This window comes from Pan troglodytes, chromosome 7 (genome assembly GCF_028858775.2).
Source record: "Pan troglodytes isolate AG18354 chromosome 7, NHGRI_mPanTro3-v2.0_pri, whole genome shotgun sequence".
Lineage (NCBI taxonomy): Eukaryota > Metazoa > Chordata > Mammalia > Primates > Hominidae > Pan > Pan troglodytes.
In genome coordinates, this window is record NC_072405.2 from 113,687,452 (window position 1) to 113,706,775 (window position 19,324).

Sequence of the window (19,324 nt, forward strand, 5' to 3'; positions counted from 1 at the left end):
AGGAGAGTACATTCATTGAAGTTTGAAATAGATAAATATGATAATCTTTCCAAAGTACCACTTATATGATTTCACTCATTCATGTGATTTAATGGGAAGATCCTATATGAACTTTGGTCTTAGACTTTTAAGCAAGTTAACCTAAAATGTGTTTCTCCTGTAAGGTGGTGGTATTAATAACTATCTCGCAGCACTTCGCTGAGAATAAAACATGATACTTTAAGCATTTAGCAGAATGCTGACATGAGGTACTAGTTTAATGAATAGTCATTTCTGCCTCCTCCCACCTACCTAACACTCATTCTGTTTTTTTTTAATTTAGTTTATTTTTCATTATTATTGCCTCCTGCTTTGCACATTCTCAGTTTTTAATGGAGCTCCATTAATTTTAGGTTGAAGAAAATGTAGCCTGGCTTTCAAGGTGCTCTGAAATCTGGTTCTAATTTGCAACTCATTTATTTCTTTTAGTCAGTGAGGTAACATTGAATTGGAGTTTGTCACATGCAGGTCACTTTGATAGATGTAGGGATTGTTAGACACTGCTACTTTCTATTGCTTCTTTGCTCCGTCTACTAGTCTATCAATGTTTCTTTTATCCTTTCTCTCATAAATGTAGTAGTTCTCAATCAGGGATTGTAGTCCCCTACCAGGTACAGTTCTGGGAATGCAAGAGGGACATTTAGTGGGAGGTCCCTGAGTGGCAAAACATCCTACAGTGGATAGTCATACACAACAAAAGATAATCCTGCTCAAAATGCCAACAGTGTTCCCATTGAGAAACACTGAATTACTGATCCTTCACAGGTCAGTTCAAATCATACTTGTCTTTAGAAACAGTTCTTTATGTTAACCCTAAGCTCACCATTAATTTTGCCCCTAATTTGATACTTAGTCATTTGTTACTTTATTGTTTATATTTTAACTTTTATTATGTGTCACATTTTTCTGACTAAACTGTAAGTTGTTTGAGATTAGGAGACTGGGAGTTAAGCATTTCTATTTTTATATTTACTATTCTGCCTGTGTATTTAAGAAGCAATTACTGATTGATTTCTCTTCCCATTGCACTGAGCTGAGTACTTTACACATAATAGGTGTTTATGAAATATTTGCTTAAATCAGTGGGGAAAAGAAAAGGAAAGGAAGTGGGAAATTCATCCATTTTAGAGGTAATTAATTTCATGGTAATGGGATACTATATGCTTCCTTTCTCAGGTTATCTTAGATATGAGAACAAATACAATCTGTTGGAACCCTATGGAAGCTTTCATTTTTACAGCAGCAAATGAAGATTATAAGTAAGTTTCCCTCTTTTAAAAACTTGTGTATTTCTATCAGGAATGGCTTAATTGTATAAGTCGTACTAATAAAATATATACCACTAGGTAGGTATACCTATAAAGTTTGAAAACTGTCATCTGTTTAGCTTTAAAAAGTTTTCCAAATTGGAGAAGAACTTCTTAGAAAAGTATTTATTTCGTCAGTATTTAGAATGATGTAGACCAGGGACAGTAAACAACTCGTGGACCAAATCCTTTCTGTTGCCTGTTTTTTATAAAGTTTTGTTGGAATATGGCCACACCCACTTACTTATTTAGATATTGGATATGGCTGCTTTTGTGCTATAATGCCTGAGTTGAATAGTTGCAGCGGAGACCTTATGGCCCACTTGCCTGAAAATGTTTAACATTTGGCCCTTTACAGAAGAAGTTGGCTGATGTTTGATGTAGGTCTTATAAATAATGACTGAACCATACATGTTTTAATGGAAATGAAAATATCTGCCTGCAATGTTTGTATTGCGGTGAGTATCAGGTAGCTGATGCTCATGTGGTCATGTTATCAGCTATCACTGTTCAGTCAGATGGAAGAAAAATTATAGTTATCTTTTCAGTATCCATATGAGGTAGGTGGGACATGCATGTTATCCCCTTTTTAAGATATTAAAGCGGGGAGATTAGTCTCCCAGGGAGGAAAGAGTATCTTATCTTTTTTTTTCCCAAAGCATTTATTATAGCGCTATGCCTTTGATAGATTCTTAATACATGTTTTTTTTAAGAAGGCAGAAGTTTGTTGGTGGATTGAACTTTAGATCTTTGTATTGTTTTATGTTCCACTATGTAGATTTGGAAGCAAAAAAGTAGTAGTGTTAGCTCATAAAAGGATTTATTATATGATGTTTTAGTGGTACCAACTAAAAGCATCTTTTATGACTTTCTGCTAAAAAGAGGTTTAGTCCAGGAGTTTGAGGTTACAGTGAGTTGTAGTTGGGCCACTGCACTCCAGCCTGGCCAACAGAACAACACCCTGGTGTCTTAAAAAAACAAAAGAAGCTCAGTTAGACTCTCATTAACTAGCAATACCAAACCACAGTAATTGAAGCTTTTTTTTTTAACCTTTATTGATGTTTTGAAATTAAGTGGCATTGTTCCAGTTAAAGGCAATAAAAGACAAGAGTAATACAGCATTATTGTGACCAACCTCATTAAGATTTCTAAAGAATGTTCTAATAAGCTATTTTAGCAAGGTACCATTTTTCAGAGTGTCCTTGGAATTTCTCATTCCTTGCCTTGAAAAGAATTGCATATGCCACCTGAAACAAAGAGCATATCCCTTATAATAAGTGACTGTTGGAGTATCATAATTGCTCTTTGAAAATGATCTTGCTTTTGTATCCCTTTTCTATATTTGTAAGTATTTTTTTCTTTTATTGCCCTTTAGATATTCTAGTCATTCTGAATTAGAAACCTAAGTTCAAGTCTAGGCCGACCAGTAATTACTGTATAAACTTGGGCAAGTCATTTAAACTAACTCTATATCATAGTTTCAGCATCTGTAAGGTGAGGGTTAGAATAGATGATCCCTAATGAATCCTATAATGTGGAACTTTGTTTATTTAAAGGTTTTCCATGTAAACAAATTGATATGCTTAGAATTGGAATTCTTATCATTTTTCCCATGTAGAAATAAAGCATCTTACTAAAAAGCAGTTTGCTGGAACCAAACAAACCTAGCTGAAAACCATTGTTCTTAGGCAGGTACTGTAAAGCAGTTGTCAATGTCTTACTACTAGTAATGTTAACCTTGATCATTTGGTTAGGGTGGTGTCTGCCAGGTTTCTCCACTAAAGAGTTACTTTTTTTTCCTTTTGTAATTATTATATATCTTTGGGGAGATACTTTGAAACTATGTAGATATCCTCTTCTCAGACTTCCACTCACTAATCTTAGCATCTTCAAGTATTTTTATATTAGGAACTTGGTCACAATAATGCTGTATTACTCTTGTCCATTGTTCATGTTGGTTCATTTGAAGCACTATTCTTTTAGCCATTAGATTAAGAATTTTTGAATCTTGAAACTCATGAAGTCATTGTTTTTACCAATTGTGCATAAAGTATAGTTTCTCATTTTGATACACCCTTTGAAAGGCCGTGTTCACTCTTACATATCACCAGTAGGAGTATAAATTAGTGCAACTTTGTTGGCAGTGATTTGGCAACTCAAATCAAGCCTAAAAATGCTCATGCCTTTAAGCTTAACAATGCTACTTGTAGGAATCTGTCCAGATTTAATTGAACCTATCCCATTCAGTTAAAGATTGAATGTTAAAAATCCAAACGTTGGGAATTTAATAAGCATTATATATAATAAAATGTTGGAAACTATTAAAATATAGGGAAATAAATTATTTGAACTTATATATACAGCCGTTAAAATATTTTCAAAGATTGTTTAATAACATGGGTAATGCTCATTAATATGCTACGTGAAATATCAGAATATAAAGCTTTACATAACATTTCAGTTTTATTAAAAGTATGTATTTAAATAGTATGGTGAAAAAGGTTTTTTAAAAAATTATGCTGTACTAAATAACTGGCCTCTGGGTAGTAGAATTCAAGGTAATTTTTGTACTCTGTACTTTTTTTGAAATTTCCACATTTTCTACAATGAGATTTATAGGGTGGAAAATGTGTTGGTGTATATGTAAGTGGAGTCTTAAGGAATCATAAAAACTGTTGAAATTTTTCCTTATCCCTCACCTGCTTGTGTACAGCATTGAGCTTTTTGTTTAGATGTGCATTGTTTTGCAAATGGGTCTTGTTTTCACTGGTATCTTTTAGTACTGCATATGGCATCTTTCTAGAAATATGTGTCAAATATTTAAAAATTCTTTTACAGCTTATATACTTTTGATATGCGTGCACTGGACACTCCTGTAATGGTCCATATGGATCATGTATCTGCAGTGCTTGATGTGGATTACTCTCCCACTGGGAAGGAGTTTGTGTCTGCTAGTTTCGATAAATCTATTCGAATCTTTCCTGTAGACAAAAGTCGAAGCAGGTATGTGCCTACCAGTAAGCCATTTATATTCATATGTCACTTAACAATGGGGATGCATTCTGAGAAATGAGTCATTGGGCGATTTCATCATTGTGTGAACATCATCAGAGTGCACTTAAACAAAACTAGATGGTATAACGTGTTGCACACCTAGGCTGTGTGGTCATATGGTGTAGCCTGTTGCTTCTAGACTACAAATCTGTTCAGCATGTTACTGTGCTGAATACTGTGGGCAGTTGTAACACAGTGGTATTTGTTTATGTAAACATATATAAACACAGGAAAAGTACAGTAAAAATCCAGTATTATCTTAATGGACCACTGGCGTATATGCAGTCTATCATTGACCAAAATGTCATATGACTATTTTTGTTTCATTTTTCTTTGTCCTGATTATTATTTATCTTTTCTGAGAGGGTACCTGAAGTTTAATAAAGTTTTTTGCTCCAATACAGTTTAAGAAAAATTAGTAATAATACTTTACATTTGTTATTTTTTACTTAGTCAAATCCAACTCTGTATGCCAAACCAAAAATTAAAAAAAATAAAAGTAAGTTTAAATTGTCAAGACCGTTCTCCCTCTATTTTACTTTAGTAGGTATATGGTTTGGTTGATGAGAGGTTGAGAGGTGGGAGATTTGAATACTCAGCTGTCCCATAGTCTCGTGTGTGTCTCATTTTGTAAGCACATAGAGTGTGATTCTAATATTTAAGATTTTTATTGTGTTTTGTATAGTTTGGCCCTTTACTACATATTATATGTTATTAAATACAGTATCTATTTATACATCTATTATATCTTATTTTTGTAAAGAGGTAGTTTACAGAAAGTGATGGCATTTTAAGGAGTTTGCAAGGGGAATTTTGTTCTCGAGTTTTCACTTTACAGACTGACTTTAAAAACTAAGTCCTGTATAGATACAGCCCCCTGTATAGTGAATTATGGTTTACAAAGAGCTGTTATACACATTCCCATTGTTCCTTAGTAATGCTTTAGATGTGTTCCTGGAAGCATCCATAAAATAAATCCAAATAAATGGAAATAATTTTTCTCAAAAAATTATGATAATTGGATGATTATGGTCATAGTCAATCTGCTTATCTAACTCTTTGCTCTTTTACTTGTGATATTTAAGTCTTTTTCCACTGTAATTTGAGGAAGCCATATGGATTTCTAAACCATGTATCGTCATTGTCAGCAGATAATTATCATCATCACTGTTTATCTGATTATGAAGGTGCTTCAGTTAGAAGCATACTGGCAGGAGTGTTCTGATGACTTTGATCTTCATTTCATCATTTCTGTTGTAGAGCTTCTGCTGTGTGTTCCTATGTGACTATTGCTTCCTTTGTCGCTGCCTTGATATTCTCCAAATTGTCATGAGTGTTTTTTTGGCATTATTCACTTAGGCCCAAGGCAAGACTAATAGCTTCCATATTTCTCTCACCTCTGGAAAATGTTGAGAATCAAGAGAATATGGTCCTCCATCATTTCTTGGCACCACAACTTCCAAAGGTAGTAGGATAGTATTTTTCCAACATGGTACATAAGTAGACAAAAGAATGAAACGAGAACAAAGAAAAAAACAGGACTGTATAGTTACCTATGATCCCAAGGGGCCAGCAGCTGAGTTCAGGCTGAATTATTCCAAAGCTAGTGTGGACAGCTACATGTAGGTCTAGCTAGAAAACTCACATTATTCCAAAATTGTATAAAAGGGTTCTTATATTTCATTTCCAAGAAATTGTCTCCTGATGTCATTTGGAGGTTTTGTAATCACAGTCTTAATATGTGTTAACGTCCTGTTGTGTTTAGATATAAATGGTGTTCCCTCTGACCTTTGCCTTTATCTGCTTGAAAGCTAGTTCTAATTTGTTTCTGTGGTTTGTTTCCTATCATTATAAACATCAAATAACTCATGCTTGGGTGAATAATCTGTATTTAAAAAATATTTTCCTTTAAAAGACCTTAAAATGGCTAAAGCATAGTATTTTTAAAATAAATTTTGAGTAAATTTTTTAAAACTACAGTTAAGTCAGTATTTGAAAGTAGGCTTCTGTTGGAAGTTCATTCAGTATTTACTGAGCAAACAAGTAAATTAGTAGTGTTCACATGGAAAAATTAGTGTGACTGTGTATATAAAGAATTTAAGCCTTTAAAAATGTATTTATCTCCTAATAGTAGAACTTTTGGTGAGCTTAATAAACTTAGCATATATGCAGACATAAACATATCTAGAAGTTAAGAACTCAGCATAGTTTACCATTGGGGAGGATTCTCAGTTACTTAAGTGACTAACCGTTGGATCTGACTGGTCTACTGCATGAACAGATTATGTTTAATGGTTACGGAAGCCTGATTGAATTTCCCTACTTCAAATGCATTATACTGCTTTGGAAAAAAGGGCTTCTTAGGTATGTGGAGATTATAAGAAATGAGTCTTCAAAAGCAGAGCCCTGAGGGGGAGAAGAAAAAGCAGTCTATCTCATGTAGTTTTCATTTTAATAGGACGTTCTTTTTAATCATCCCCTCTCTTTTAAAAATGAATTTCTAATGGTTTATCAAAGTGCTTAAAACATACCTATCAGAAACAGTGTAAAAGACCAGTTTTGTGAGTATAGTCGAGAGATTTTTTTTTTTTTTTTTTTTTTTGAGACAGTCTGGCTCTGTCAGCCAGGCTAGAGTGCAGTGATGCCACACGGCTCACTACAGCCCCTGTCCTCTGGGCTCTAGTGATCCTCCTACCTCAGACTCCTGAGCAGCACCACACCTAGCTAATTTTTAAAATTTATCTTTAGTAGCTATGGGGTCTCCCTGTGTTACTCAAACTCCTGGGCTCAAGTAATCCTCTCACCAAAGTACTGGGATTATAGGCATGAGCCACTGCACCTTGCCTACTTTAGAGATATTTTTTATAGATATGAATATTTGATTTAGTCATTCTGTTTGAGTTTTCTTTTACTGTGCATAGTTTATTGAGCCTGTTTCCTTCCTCTTTATATACTCTGCATTTTGAATAATTTAATCCAGATGCAGAAAATTTATTTCTCCAGAAGTTTCATCTTACTTTTTCTGACCTTGTATTTTACTTGCTTTTTAATGCCTTTCTTAACACTTACTAATATAGTATCACCTGTGAATTCATCTAGCATATTTCACAGCCTTTCCAAGTAGGTATGATATTTGACATCTCCATTTATTAAATGATTCTTTTTTTTCTTTTTTTGAGATGGAGTCTTACTCTGTTGCCCAGGCTGGAGTGCAGTAGCACGATCTCGGCTCACTGCAAGCTCCGCCTCCTGGGTTCACGCCATTCTGCCTCAGCCTCCCAAGTAGCTGGGACTACAGGCGCCTGCCACCATGCCTGGCTAATTTTTTGCATTTTTAGTAGAGATGGGGTTTCACCATGTTAGCCAGGATGGTCTCGATCTCCTGACCTCGTGATCCACCTACTGCAGCCTCCCAGAGTGCTGGGATTACAGGTGTGAGCCACTGCGCCTGGCTCTATTAAATTATTCTTACCTCAACTTATCAGACACTTCTGTGGTCCTCCCTTCCTTTTCACACATGTAAATCATCAACTCACTTTAATTAAGCTTTTTTTTTTTTTTTGAGGCAGAGTCTCACTCTGTCACCCACGCTGGAGTACAGTGGCACAATCTTGGCTCACTACAATCTCTGCCTCCCAAGTTCAAGTGATTCTCCTGCCTCAGCCTCCCTAGTAGCTGGGATTACAGGTGTGTGCCACCACGCCCAACTAACTTTTGTAATTTTAGTAGAGACAAGGTTTCACCATGTTGGGCAGGCTGGTCTAATTAATTAAGCTTTTTAAACAATTTAACCAAAACAAAATTCTGGCATTAGATTCAGCATATCAGGAGGTACTCTTTGAAGACCATTGCATTTCTTTCTTTTTCAGTAAAATGAAGGGGAAAAAAAGTGTGTTGACCTGAATTGATTTGATATGGGGAAGAGGCCTTTTAAGATCAAGTCCTTTCTTTTTGTTACAAAGTTACCTCGGTTGAACATCATATTTTATTTGCATTTTATGCTTTTAGTTATTCTGTGAACTTTTCTGTACATCTGGTTTTGCTTAGTTTGTTCATATTTATTTCTCTTACTAGATAGTAAGTTCTCTGAGAGCAGAAATTTGTTTACTACCCCAGCACTTAACACAGAACCTTATTAGTTGGGTTCAATAAAAATACATTGACAAGAATTTGAGTTTTTATTTTATACTCCTATAGGACTCAGAAATGGTATCCTGATACTTAATAGGCAGTGGTTACTCAAAGAAAATCTGTACCAAAATCCAAAGGGTTTTAACTTAATTCCTTTTCTATAGGGAGGTATATCATACAAAGAGAATGCAACATGTTATCTGTGTAAAATGGACTTCTGACAGCAAGTATATTATGTGTGGATCTGATGAAATGAACATTCGCCTGTGGAAAGCTAATGCTTCTGAAAAATTGGGTGTGGTAAGAGAATTCATTTTCTTTCATTGTCATAAAGCTGATTTCTAATTTTATTAGATATTATTACATTGTGAAAATTTACTTTTAGGTATTTTTGGGTATTTTGATTAAATTGACATAGCTGTGATAAAAAAAGCAATAAATGGACAAGGTTGTATTGATAATTATTTGCTTCATTCTGATCTATTATTGTAGACACTCTACATTCAAATTGACATTTAAGACCTTCAGAATGCCTTTGTTAATTCAGATGTTTGATAATATTGAGTCTTACTGGTTTTTTGTGTTTTCCTTGAGGTAGGGACAGAAGATGCAGGAACTAGAGGCTCAGAACTTAGAGCTCGTATCTCTTGTTAGAGAAATAGTCATCCAGCAACTCAAAGGCTGCAAGTCCCTGGGAGATCTTGTAATATCAAAGACACAATGGAACATTTAATAAATACAGAAAGCTTCAGACTTTAAAAAAGATTCCATGAAAAAATAGCAGGTGTTATCATTGGCTGGTTACCTCCAGGATAGGGGATTATGGTTGATTTTGTTTTGTTCTTGATGTTTTTCTAAATGTCCCATATTTTCTATAAGAAACAGAGTGTTTATATTAGAAATAAATATTAAGTTTAAGAAGGAAAGGGTAAATGTGAATTATTTTCTACTTAGTCCTGATAGGAAAATCAAAGGCAATTCTGTTATAGGTTTAATGATTGATAAGTATTGCATTGTGCCTAGGTCCATCATTAAATGTTCCTCTAAATCGTATCATCCTTAACATTCGTTAAACAAAGGGTAGTTCTTATGGAATTGGATACTTATTTTTTCTTTGCTGTTTCACTATGTTTAACTCACCTCTCTACCCACCCCCAAAATTTGAGTGAGTGATTTAGGTGCTTTTCTATGTTATTGATGCCTAGGGAAGGTCCAACTCAGTGATCCACGTGGCCCTACTCCTTCAGCACTGCTGCTTTCTACTGGGTGGCATCTATCTACATGGCGAGTGTGTTGCCTAAAAGGAAATTCAGTGCTTGCAGGCTAGTGTTACTAATATAACCTTGTAAAGTGCAGAATTACATTGGCAATTTTGGTTGCATATCATAAAAGATTAGGTTAGGGGGAAAAGGATGCTTTCTAGCTTTTTTATACTGAAGCAAAACAACACACTATTCATTAAGATACCAAAATGTGTATTTTCAGCTTACATCACGAGAAAAAGCAGCCAAGGATTATAACCAGAAATTGAAGGAGAAATTTCAGCATTATCCTCATATAAAACGTATAGCTCGTCATCGACATCTACCAAAATCTATCTATAGCCAGATTCAGGAACAGCGCATCATGAAAGAAGCTCGTCGACGAAAGTATGTTTTGAGGCATTTGACTCTATTACCCTTTTCTGACTTCTGCTCTCATCTCACCAAAAACAAACTTAACTGCCATTCAAGGGAGTAGTTTATGTGCTATTATTTAATAGTATGTTAGTGATGTGTTTGAAGACTTCTACAGAAGGCCTTTTCTTTTTTCTTTTTTTTTTTTTTTTTGAGACGGGGTCTCGCTCTGGAGTGCAGTGGCACAATCTTGGTTCACTGCAAGCTCCGCCTCCCGGGTTCATGCCATTCTCCTGTCTCAGCCTCCTGAGTAGCTAGGACTACAGGTGCCCGCCACCATGCCCGGCTAATTTTTTGTATTTTTAGTAGAGACAGGGTTTCACCATGTTAGCCAAGATGGTCTCAATCTCCTGACCTCGTGATCGCCTGCCTCGGCCTCCCAAAGTGCTGGGATTACAGGTGTGAGCCACCATGCCCCGCCCAGAAGGCCATTTCTTTTTCCTTTTCCCAAAAAAGGGAAGCAATGACTATCTGAGAATGGGAGAACTTCCATTACCTGTTTTTGAGAATATGTTTAAAGGACAAACGATGAAAATGAGTTACCAAAATAAGAAAACACTTGCTCATATTAAAAAATTATTGTAAAAAATGTTTTAAAAAATAATTTCTGATGTAGCTGGAATTAAGAGATTTTGTGTATTTTCCAAGTTGAAGAATTAATCTATAGTAGAGCTCTTTTCTTAAGTAAAAAGTGTTCTGATATACTTTATTATAACATGACATCTATCATTTTGGATATAGAGCAGAGCTACTACCACCACCACCATTTCCCGTGAAATATTCTTCTCTTTGAAATACTTGAAGTCATGCATGAAATTCTAAGAGCTCTTTATTTTTCAATTAGAATATACAAATGGCTCTTTTTTTCTGTCTTTGGGTAGATGTTGCAGTAGAATCACTTTTAGAAATTTTATTAACTGTGGCAGGTTTTTAAACTTAGTAAAGGACCCTATTAGGTAAATATGATAAGAAGCAATTAAATAAGTAAAGTTGATTTCTTGGTACTAGCTTCCTTTTACCTATTGTCATCGTGAAAATATTTTTTTAAATAGGTGTTTTTCTAGTGAAAGAAAATGCTTTGATTTTTCTGAGAAAGTTTTCTTTAAGATAAGTTCCCATAACTTGCTTATATTTTGTATATTTTATTTCTAGGGAAGTGAATCGTATTAAACACAGCAAGCCTGGATCTGTGCCAATTGTGTCAGAGAAGAAGAAACACGTAGTGGCAGTTGTAAAATAATTGGTATTCCTAACAATCCTGATGTATAATTATTTGTTACTTTTGCTTTGAGAACTCTACAAATAAAAGTGCTGGGACTAGATTAATTGCAAACATTTTAGTTATATGTGTAGAGCTTTATTGTTACTCCTTTTAGCTACCCTGAAAAATGATCCTTAAAGGTGGCCTAGTTGGTAAGACTGTTTTATCCTTAATCTGCATTCTTCTTTCATTGTAGAATACAGTATTTGCAACTCATTTTTTCTTGTTTTTATTACAGATATACTTACTTTCTCTTTGATCTATTATTGTAGACACTATACATTCAAATTGACATTTAAGACCAAACATCTGTTATGTTATCTTTAATATTACTTTGAATAATGATTGCAATGATGTTTCTTCCTGTGATTCCACATAACATTTAGAATAATTATGTCAATTTTTTACAACTGAATTTATTTCTAGTGCTTTACTTATATTTGGCTTTTTGACTCTTTTAAAACAATCAGCCTGCATTTATATAACTTTTATAAATAATAATATAATTTGGGTCAAGTTAAGATATTAAAAGTTCCTTTCAGCATTGAAACTTTGGCCTATTTTTGGTAAATAATTTTCAATCTCACTAAATCCTAAATAGCTCTGTGTAACATAGGTTTTTCTTTTTTTAATCATCAACTTAATAAACTTTATTATAAATATGTATAAATCCAAATTTTAGGAGATGTTAAGTAAAGAAGAGATTTTAAAATCCAAAGAAAAGAATGTGTTAAGAATACAGTCATCACTCTGTATCTGTGGGAGATTGATTTCAAGATGTACCATTGATGCCAAAATCCAAGGATGCCCAAGTCCTTGATATTAAATGGCATAGTATATGGATATAACCTCTGCATATCCTCCCAAATACTTAAAATCATCTCTAGATTACTTATAATACCTAATACAATGTAAATGCTAAATAAATAGTTGTTATACTGTATTGTTTAGGGAATAATGATGAGAAAAAAAGAGTCTCTACATGTTCAGTACAGATGCAATTTCTTTTTTCCAAGTGCTTTTGAGCCACAGTTGGTTGAGTCTATGGGTGAGGAACCCACAGATATGGAGGGCCGACTGTACACATCATTTATAGCAAAAATGTGCAGTGTGCACGGGAATGATAAAGATCAAAATCTGAAGAGTGGGAGGAGGATGCAGTCAGGGTGCAGTACACAGGAGATTTCAACTCTTTTGGTAACATTTTATTTCTTAAGCTGCGTTTTTTTTTTTCTTTTTTTATGCTTTCTTGGATATCGGAAATATATTTTTCTTAAGGCTGGTAAGGGATTAACCATAGTTTTTAATTCTGATTATTTGTTTTTTGTTTTGTTTTGTTTTGAAACTGAGTTTTGCTCTTGTCACCCAGGCTGGAGTGCAGTGGCACAATCTCGACTCACTACAGCCTCTGCCTCCCAGGTTCAAGCAATTCTCCTGCTTCAGCCTCCCGAGTAGCTGGGATTACAGGCACCCGCCACCATGCCCAGCTAATTTTTGTGTTTTTAGTAGAGACGGGGTTTTACCATGTTGGCCAGGCTGGTCTCAAACTCCTGGCCTCAGGTGATCCACCCACTTCGGCCTCCCAAAGTGCTGAGATTAGAGGTGTAAGCCACCATGCCCAGCCTGATGATCTATTGTAGGACTCAAATTACTTGATTTTTAGGGTGAACCAAGTTCACTTGTGCACCTATATTGCTGTTAGTTTGGGTGTGGTTTCAAAGAATATGCAAATACTGATCCATAAATGTGAGCTCCTCTGTCAGTTTGAGTCCTTCAAGAAACAGATGACTAGATGGTATTAGACATGCAAGAGATTTATTGGAGGAACTCACTTGTGTAGGACAAAGCGGAGGGAGTAGGAGTAGGCAGGAAGAGCCTTCAGACTTCCATAAACCTAACACCTGTGGTAAGAGATGGAAGGAAGGAGGATTGGGTAGGAGAAATCTCAGACTGTTGGTGCAGTCCTACAGAAGGTTGGGCCAGGCTGATGGGGAGTCCTTAGGCCAAAGTTGCCAGCCAGAGGAGTTTGTGTTGTGCTTGCACTCATATCATCACTGTGCTGTCCAAGGCGGGGAGCAGCCCTGGGGCCTTGCAGCTAATGTAGTGGTGAATCCAGAGGGGTGGCATCTAGGACTGCCAGTCAGCTGGGCTTCCTGTAGTGAGTTCTTTTGAAGAAATTCTAAGCAGCACATTTCTAGATCTGCCACCGTCCACCTTTTTGCACCACATAGATCTGTCTCTTGCAGGTTTTGGGAGCAACTCCTCCATGGTTCCATGTACATCTCTTAGAAGGTAGAGGTTGGTCATGTGATCAGTAGCCCTTTTCCCTGAAGGACCACAACAGATACTCATCCTCTTTGTCTTCCACTGCAAATTTTGAGCAGCTTATAATTAATTAAGGGGAAATAATTCCAGGTAGGAAAGCTGTTTCATCATGTAGCAATATGTCAACCTTTACAGGCACTGAAAAGAAGCCTAACAGAAAGGAGCATCCTTCTCTTAAAGCCTTCCCTTGAGTAATCAATTCCAGTTACTTGGGCCAGTTTTCAAGTGATTTACAAAGTTGGTAAAATAGAAGTTTACCTTACTTTTTTTTTACCTTTCCCTTTCACCACTTCACTCTGATCTTCTCTTTTTCTGCTTTTCCTGCTCATGTTTTGGCTCATCTAAAATCTGAGTGTACCTTAGCCCAGTTTAAATACCACCTAAAAAATGAATGGACTGTAGTAAGATGTTTGCCTGGCATCTTGTCAGGGCATTTGGTAGTACTGCCTTGAAGTTGTTCCACCTGCTGAGTCACTGGCACTACCTCCTGCTACAAGCTGTGGTTTCCATAGTGATGTTTCAGTGACTTTCACACAATAGAACCTGACTGGTTAAAGACCTGAGCTGTTTTCTATAATCAAGTCTTTTACTCATCTAGAAATGGGAGCATGGTTTTGATCATTTTGAAATGCAACTTTATGAGTAAAAATCTTACAGAATAAAATGCACAAGTATGTTTTAAGGACTGAGGTTGTTAGGGTAGAATCCTGAGGAAGAAAATAAGGATGGTGGCAACAGGAAAGGGTTACTTACAGAGATAAGGAAACATAAGTAAATACAAAGGATTTACAGTAGCCCTTCAGGTAAGAAAAGTTATATCAAATGCCTTGTTATTAAGTCTTGCCACTTGGTCACTGTTTTGACCCTTCTCTTTGATGGACCCAGAGAAAGCAGGTTGCTATGCATTCTGTTCTTTTATATTCCCCATTCATCATCATATTTTTAGAGAAAAGGAGGGGGAGAGACTTAAGGGTTATCATGGGCAAGAAGAGTTAATCAGGAAATCAAGACATCTTGTTCTTAGGGAACATTCGTGGTCAGCTTGAAAGTTTGAGCAATAAATTCAAAATTGATTGCTACCCAGTGAACATCGGTAATTCATACAGGGCCTTAAAGTCCCATATTAGAAAATACCAAATCAGTACTTAATTTGAGGATTTTGAAACATGGATCAGTGTTTTCCAGTTTTGGGGTATTGTGACACTCCTAGTAGTGCTAATGGTGCATACATTTTAAAGTAAACATTGTTTGCTTTGATTCCCTTCCCTTAAAATTATTTAAATTGATTAAGTCAGGGCCAAGAACCTGGATGAATTAATGATTTATTGAATGAGCATTTTTTCATTTAGTCAACATGTATTGAGTCCCAGCTAGGTGTGTATGTTTTTTTAAGTCAAAGGCAATACCAGCTTCGTGGCCAGATGTCTTCACAAGCACTGAAGCCAGTATCCAGAAATGAGCTCATTATTTTGCTCCAGCCCCTAAATTTCATCTATGTTCCCTGTCTCTGCATGACATACCATCCACAGGGATAGCCAAGACAGAAACCTGGGTGTAAGGGCACAAGTTTTATTAAATTAATACTATTAACAATAGCAGCTGATGTTTATTGGACATCTACAACACTGCAGATGCTTTACATGCACTTAATTTAATTCTAAGAACCACAAAAGGAAGGTCCTATTATAATCCATATTTAGTCGCAGTACTGTGCACTGAATCTATAAAAGATTCTAAAAGAGCTCAGTCTCAAAGGAAATAAACATGAAAACAAGTAATTGCAGCACATTATGATGTCTTAGCAGGATACTATAGTAGTGCCCAAGAGGAAAGCCTGACTTCCTGCTGGGGAAAGAAGCCCTTCAGAGGTAAATGGCATTTATCAAACACCGTTTGATTCTGGGATATTGCATGAGTGAGTAGAAATACAGTAGGGCTGTTTTCAAAATCTGTGATCCATCATTCAGATATGGCACTGTTAATGAAAGAAAATTCCAGCAATCTGTATCAGAAAGTCATTATCTTAGGTCAAATAATACACATTTGTCCCTTGTATACATGGGGGATGGGTTCCAGGACCCTACAACCCTGTCCTGCACATACCAAAATCCATACATTTTTAAGTCCCCAAAGTCAGTTCTGTGGAACCCCTGGGTATGAGAAAGTTGGGCCTTTGTATATGCATGTTTCGCATCCCATGAATACTGTGTTTTTTATCTGTTTGAAAAAAATTTCTGCATGAGTAGAGCTGTGCAGTTCAAATCCATGTCATTTAAGGGTCAACTATAAGATTTGGGCTAATATTCTCCAGAGAGATAAGCGACTTATGGGATAGAAGCTTCATTAGGGTACTTAAGATTAATGGATCAGAAAGCACAAAATATAGATCTAGGGGGTCTTAGGGCAGAGGAAAAAAAGGGCAAGTATTAGGTAAAAATGAAGGTGGGTGTGAGAAATGGAGGCACGGAGCCAGAGCTGAGTGTGTTGCAAATCCTGTGGATGGATGGGCCCATGGCAAGATCAGCCAGCAGCGACAGAAGTAGGCTTACAGCAGGTGCACACACATGCCCGTGCATACTTGAACAGAGGGCAAGCCAGCAGCAAAATATATACATTGTAATACACACACACACACACACACACACACACAATCTTCTGCTCTTTACCCGCCATAATTCATCCACCCAAGGAGAAAATCAGTTTTATCTGTAGGGCCAGCTTTAAAAATAGGCCTGGATGATTTTATGATTCTGTCTTCTGCCTTCAGTGAATAAAACATCTTTGCTGCAACTGAACACAAAGATTAAAAATACAATGGTTAGTTGAGTAAATAGTTTTCTTGTAGACTGGGGATCATTTTGTTACAGGGAATGATATTTTCCTCAAGGCATTTCAAGCAGTTTGTGAGCAGGAATCTCACACAGAAACCCAAGTACAGGAACCCCAATACAGCTGGGCCAGACATCCAGGACTCTGGGGCTGGACAGTAGATAGCCACAAAAATGAGACTTCTTGTGCCTCTATTCTGTACATTTCCTACTAATTATCTTGTCCTTGCTCACAATTTCTACTCTTCCATAGCTTCAGCTCTTCATGTCCCAAAATGGCTGCCCCAGACTGACTTGACATGACTTTGCAGTTCCAGTGCCCCATCAATTATCCACTTACGTCTGTCTTTCAGTTTCAGTTCCTAAGAGAAGAAAACTTAGCTAGAAATGTGTATTTAGGGGCAGGGTCTTTTGTAGCAGTGTTCCATCAGAGGTCCTGGTTAGTGGCTTTCAGATGTCTACCGTTGACAGCTGTCTTAGCTTGGGCTAGAAGTAGGGGGTCTTCAAAATGAGCTGTGGGTAGGCAAGCCTATAAAATGCTCAGTACATATCAGTTAATCATCAAAATAAATAGCAATACCAAATCAGTATTTTCACATGGGGAGGGAGGTGAAGAAACTAAGAAGAAAGTAGCACAGGTGGCCCCGAGTCAATAAAGGGCACTGGAAGAGGGGCAAATCTTAACTTTATTTCCACTGCCTGTTTTCCTAGATCCATAATCCTAGGCCTTCTGACATACACCCCAAAAAACAGCTCGTAGGCTCAGTCTTGCCTCTGGTGCTACTGAATGAAATAAGAAGTATAATGAGGGCTTGGAATCCAGTTAAGCTCCCTAGACCCTCAGTGTCTCCCAGGTCTGGGTGTAGACCCCAATTGCCATCTTTTCTCCAAGTGGCTCCACCCTGAGCCCCTGTGTTGAGTAGTGTCATGGAGCCCTGACTAGCTCCTACCAAATCTGCTTCCTCATGGCTGCCAGCCATGCCTGGCTTATTACTAGCATAATGGACACTTTGGTATATGTCTTTCCTGGTTCCTAAATTGAACTACCACACAGAAACCCTCCCTCTGTGCTCTGGCCAACCACCAATGAACCCCTGAATTCTGCCCAAACTTGCAAAACCACACTGCTGAGAGTACTGCAGGCATTCCCAGTAAATGCAACCCTTAATTGGCCAAGCAAGAGCTGAGGTCTTAGCATGCATTGCATCTGAGAAGAACACAAATTTTGCAGACTTCATAATTATCTCAAAGGGAATTTTATCTTCACTTTAGCAGGGATGAAATAGAAGCTTTATATAGAAGTGTTGCTCTCCAGCTAACACATTCAGGAAGCCTTGCTTTGCATCATTTATGAAGGTTTTTGTTGGTTTTAACACCTTGAATTTCCTTATGAAGATACTTGTTTCCCTCAAGGACTTCTTAATCAAAACATCACACAAAAGTTCCCTTAAACAATTAGAATTGGGAGGAAGATAAGCCCAAATATTGCGTTTGGCATGATAATACATGTTCCTCAAAGCTACTCTCAGTATTTCTAATTTTAATTGTAAAATTCACTTGGATTTATGTGTGTTATCACGGCATATAGAATCCCAAATATAAGAGTTTCAAGCTCGAATATAAGTATTAAGTAATTAGAACAAATATATTTGAGTTTAGTTTCAACTCTATAAGAAAATAGGTCAGGAAATTAATTTGTAAAAAGCAATCTTGTTAATTAGATTTCTTTCCAGGTGAAATATGAAGCTTTGAATAGCATTATCCAATCTGATTTATAATGAATGAATTCAATTTCAGCTGTAACAAGTTTCCTATTTATCCATCTGGGACTTTCAAATCACTATGATTCATTTTATGAGAAAAAAATGTGAAATATTTTCTAGAGGAAATACATATCTTAAAATACTTTTACTAATCATGTTTTGCTTAAGTTAGAGTAAATAAGGTAGAAGAAATTAATTGCTCCAAATCTGTTGGTATTCTATAATAATCAGTTATGTCTCTAGTAAGTGATTGTAGGGCAAAACACCTCTGAAATTCAGTCATGTCTTATGTCAAATGGGTGTATGAAGGTGGGCACACCCACGTCTTTAGAGCTGAGGATTTCTAATGAGACAATGCTGTGCCCTAGGCAAGTAGCAATCTTGACAAAGATATCTACTTCAAGATCTAAGAAAGTCAAGGGTAGGCCTGAGTGGTGTTTGTTATTTGAGTTGATCAGTGGAGGTAACTCATGGGCAGAGCTCTTTTGCTGCCCTTAAAAACATTTCTGAAATCCTTGGCTGAAATTCTACCCCTTTATTACCATAATACTTTTATAAATTATCATAAGCAGTGTGAATGAACATTTGTCCTTTCCCTGGCTGCACAGCATCTATTTTGATGGAATCCGTACTATGTAATTCTTGGAAATGATGGAGCCAGAGACTTCCTTTCCCCACTCCCTTAGGGGCAAAGCCAATTGGATGTTCCTGCCCAGGACTTTGCATCTGGGGTTAGTGAAGCCAGTGTGCAGAGACAGCTTTGAAGTGACAGGGAGGTTCATCTAGTTACAGCAGTGGCAGTCATGTTCATTGAGACATGCCAAACAGACCATTCCTGCAGTAGGACCTTGGCCTGGTTCCTTCTCCCTAACCTTCCCTGGCCCCTATCACATTTCTAGCCTTCAAATCCAGCCTTCTTGTCCAATCTGTGAGCCATCCT

The 19,324-nt window shown here is 36.6% G+C and overlaps 1 protein-coding gene and 1 long non-coding RNA gene across 2 annotated transcripts in view; one reads left to right on the top strand and one right to left on the bottom strand.

The window, feature by feature from the left end:
• DCAF13 (DDB1 and CUL4 associated factor 13) overlaps positions 1 to 11,540 on the top strand; it is a 28,255-nt gene extending 16,715 nt beyond the window's left edge. Inside the window, exons 7-11 of the mRNA XM_016960268.4 lie at positions 1,216 to 1,298; positions 4,185 to 4,349; positions 8,696 to 8,831; positions 10,017 to 10,180; positions 11,360 to 11,540. Coding sequence (XP_016815757.1) covers positions 1,216 to 1,298; positions 4,185 to 4,349; positions 8,696 to 8,831; positions 10,017 to 10,180; positions 11,360 to 11,447 — 636 coding nt within the window. The 3' untranslated portion in view covers positions 11,448 to 11,540. The remainder of the gene's footprint in view (positions 1 to 1,215; positions 1,299 to 4,184; positions 4,350 to 8,695; positions 8,832 to 10,016; positions 10,181 to 11,359) is intronic.
• A 1,726-nt stretch (positions 11,541 to 13,266) lies between these two features.
• LOC129135793 (uncharacterized) lies at positions 13,267 to 19,112 on the bottom strand. Its single transcript, XR_008536937.2, has 2 exons — positions 14,057 to 19,112; positions 13,267 to 13,835 (listed from the first exon to the last, which is right to left on the bottom strand). It is a non-coding gene; the product is annotated as an uncharacterized LOC129135793 (long non-coding RNA).
• Positions 19,113 to 19,324: the final 212 nt, after the last annotated feature.